Consider the following 2,175-nt stretch of genomic DNA (forward strand, 5'->3'; position numbering starts at 1 on the left):
GGGGGGGTGTACGATATCCTACGATCCCGTAGCTACTAGCCCCCCTGAGTTACCCCACTACCTCCCGAGGGTGAGGTGCTCATTCATTGCAAAAATAGGATCGTTTTTCTAAAGGACCCCATCGTGACTCCCAAAGGGCCAATCACTCAGGGACAGACTAAATCAACGTTGTTTATCAGAGCGTTGAAAACCTTAAACATTATCATATGTGATGAGTGAAGCAGAACTAGAGAAAGAGATTTAAAAAGATCGTCGCGTATGCAATACGCACATTCATAAAGGGCGGTTGACGAAGTCCGAGAAAGGAATTACGCGATTGAAAAAAGATGCTTGCACTTACTGAGGTCTGACAGAGGTATGCAAAACACAAACGTAAACTTGCTGAGATCAAGCAGAATGAAAAGGCTGAGCAAGATAGTAATTTGGTAAAGCAACTCGCAACATTTGGCTTAGAGTCAATGGTATAACGACTTCATGCGTAGCAACGCGCACACCAATAACCCTCATAGTGAAGAGTCCGAGTATCTTAGAGTCTAGACCGCGTAAAAGGATACATACACCCGCAAAGTATGAACTTAAAACCGACCCCTGGATGTAGAAGAAGCGGCAGTTGCGAAGGTGGTGATTGTTGAGTAATGCGAATTAAGGAAAACAATCACTCGATTGAATGAGGCCATGGAGGAACTAACTTGCAGAAGCATATTTTCACAAGAATACACCTGTTTTTGTTTTGTTTTTCTTCGGTCTGTCGCAGTGGTGAACCCATTTACTAATATAAATCGTTTTGGCGGGAAAAGCTCCAAATATATTGTGTCAAAAGCCAAAAGCCCTGTTCCGACTTCCGAGTTCCGACTGAGACCGACACTCTCTTTCACGACAGGGACATAGGTCACGTGGTTAGGGGCAAATGGTATGTTTGTTGTCCTTCTGTTAGAGGGTCATTTTGTCCTTATCTCAGCGCCAAAACCCTACACTGAAACCCTGTTAAACTGATATCACAAAATATCGGTGATGAGTATGAAGCGCCCCGTGGATGTATACGATCACGGTTCACAACCTTATACCGCATCCGAGATTAGAGTTTAGAACACCACATACACACACAGCAATTTTTCTTCAACCAGATACAAGCGTACTCTAGTACATATGGAGAGGCTAACCAAGATACTGCCGAGACCGGCGACGGTTGTATGCACTCTGTGTTTATTGGGTAACATTGCTGGGCTATCAATTGTGCTGCAGGAGACGTATGAGAGTGTATATTACATTCATTTGCCTGTGGCAGAACCGAACATTGCTGATCTCAAGGGAGAGGGCACTGCGTTATACGATTACATAGTATGTGACTTGTCAATTATATAGCTACTATACTAGATTATAGTATAGTATGTGTCTCGGTATACAGCACACATTGTACTATACGACCACATAGTATGGGACTCTGTGAAAATGATGGCTACTATATTAGATAATAGTATATCATGTCTCAGTATACAATACAACTACTCTACTGAAACTACATCGTATGTGACCTTTTCAATCTTATAGCGTCTATACTACATAATAGTAAAGTATATGTCTTGGACAACTATGCAACTTCATAGTGTCTGGTTGTCAATCCCAGATAATAGTGTCTTGGTACACGGTACAAATATTGTACTATACAACTACATATTATATGGCTTTGTCAATTGGGTGGCTACTCAGTATCCAAATGGGCATACCACACACTTAAGTAGAACAATACTGTCTATACTATACCACTACATGGTATATGATTTTGGAGACGTCTGTTCTACTACATAATTTCCGTTCATGATTCAAAGTTTTTTTTGGTTAGTAACTAGTGCCTGACAAGGCTTCAATGAACTTGTATGATCAGTTTGACAGGTCTGAACTTTGTTTATTTATCATTTCCTAATCACGTTACATAGACACCAATTTTACATCTATACACACGCTCATGTAAAATATATACGTGCGACGATGCACACGCGTGTTACACCATCAACGAGATTTAGCTAAAAATATATATGATTCTGTCGCTTGCTGGGAATTTTCGACAGGTGAAGTACATGAACAGGCGTATTCAAATAGGTTATCATTATATATATATATATATATATATATATACACACACACACACATATATATATATATATATATATATATATA

General features: G+C 39.9%; 1 protein-coding gene across 1 annotated transcript; it reads left to right on the top strand.

Moving 5' to 3' along the window:
- Positions 1-1,131: 1,131 nt before the first annotated feature.
- SARC_12180 (hypothetical protein) lies at positions 1,132-1,362 on the top strand (the record flags this gene model as incomplete). Its single annotated transcript, XM_014293718.1, has 1 exon — positions 1,132-1,362. A coding segment is annotated over one exon (231 nt), but the record flags the coding sequence as incomplete, so codon positions are not given.
- Positions 1,363-2,175: the final 813 nt, after the last annotated feature.

The sequence above is a fragment of the Sphaeroforma arctica genome (genome assembly GCF_001186125.1).
Source record: "Sphaeroforma arctica JP610 unplaced genomic scaffold supercont1.2121, whole genome shotgun sequence".
NCBI classification, from domain to species: Eukaryota; class Ichthyosporea; order Ichthyophonida; genus Sphaeroforma; species Sphaeroforma arctica.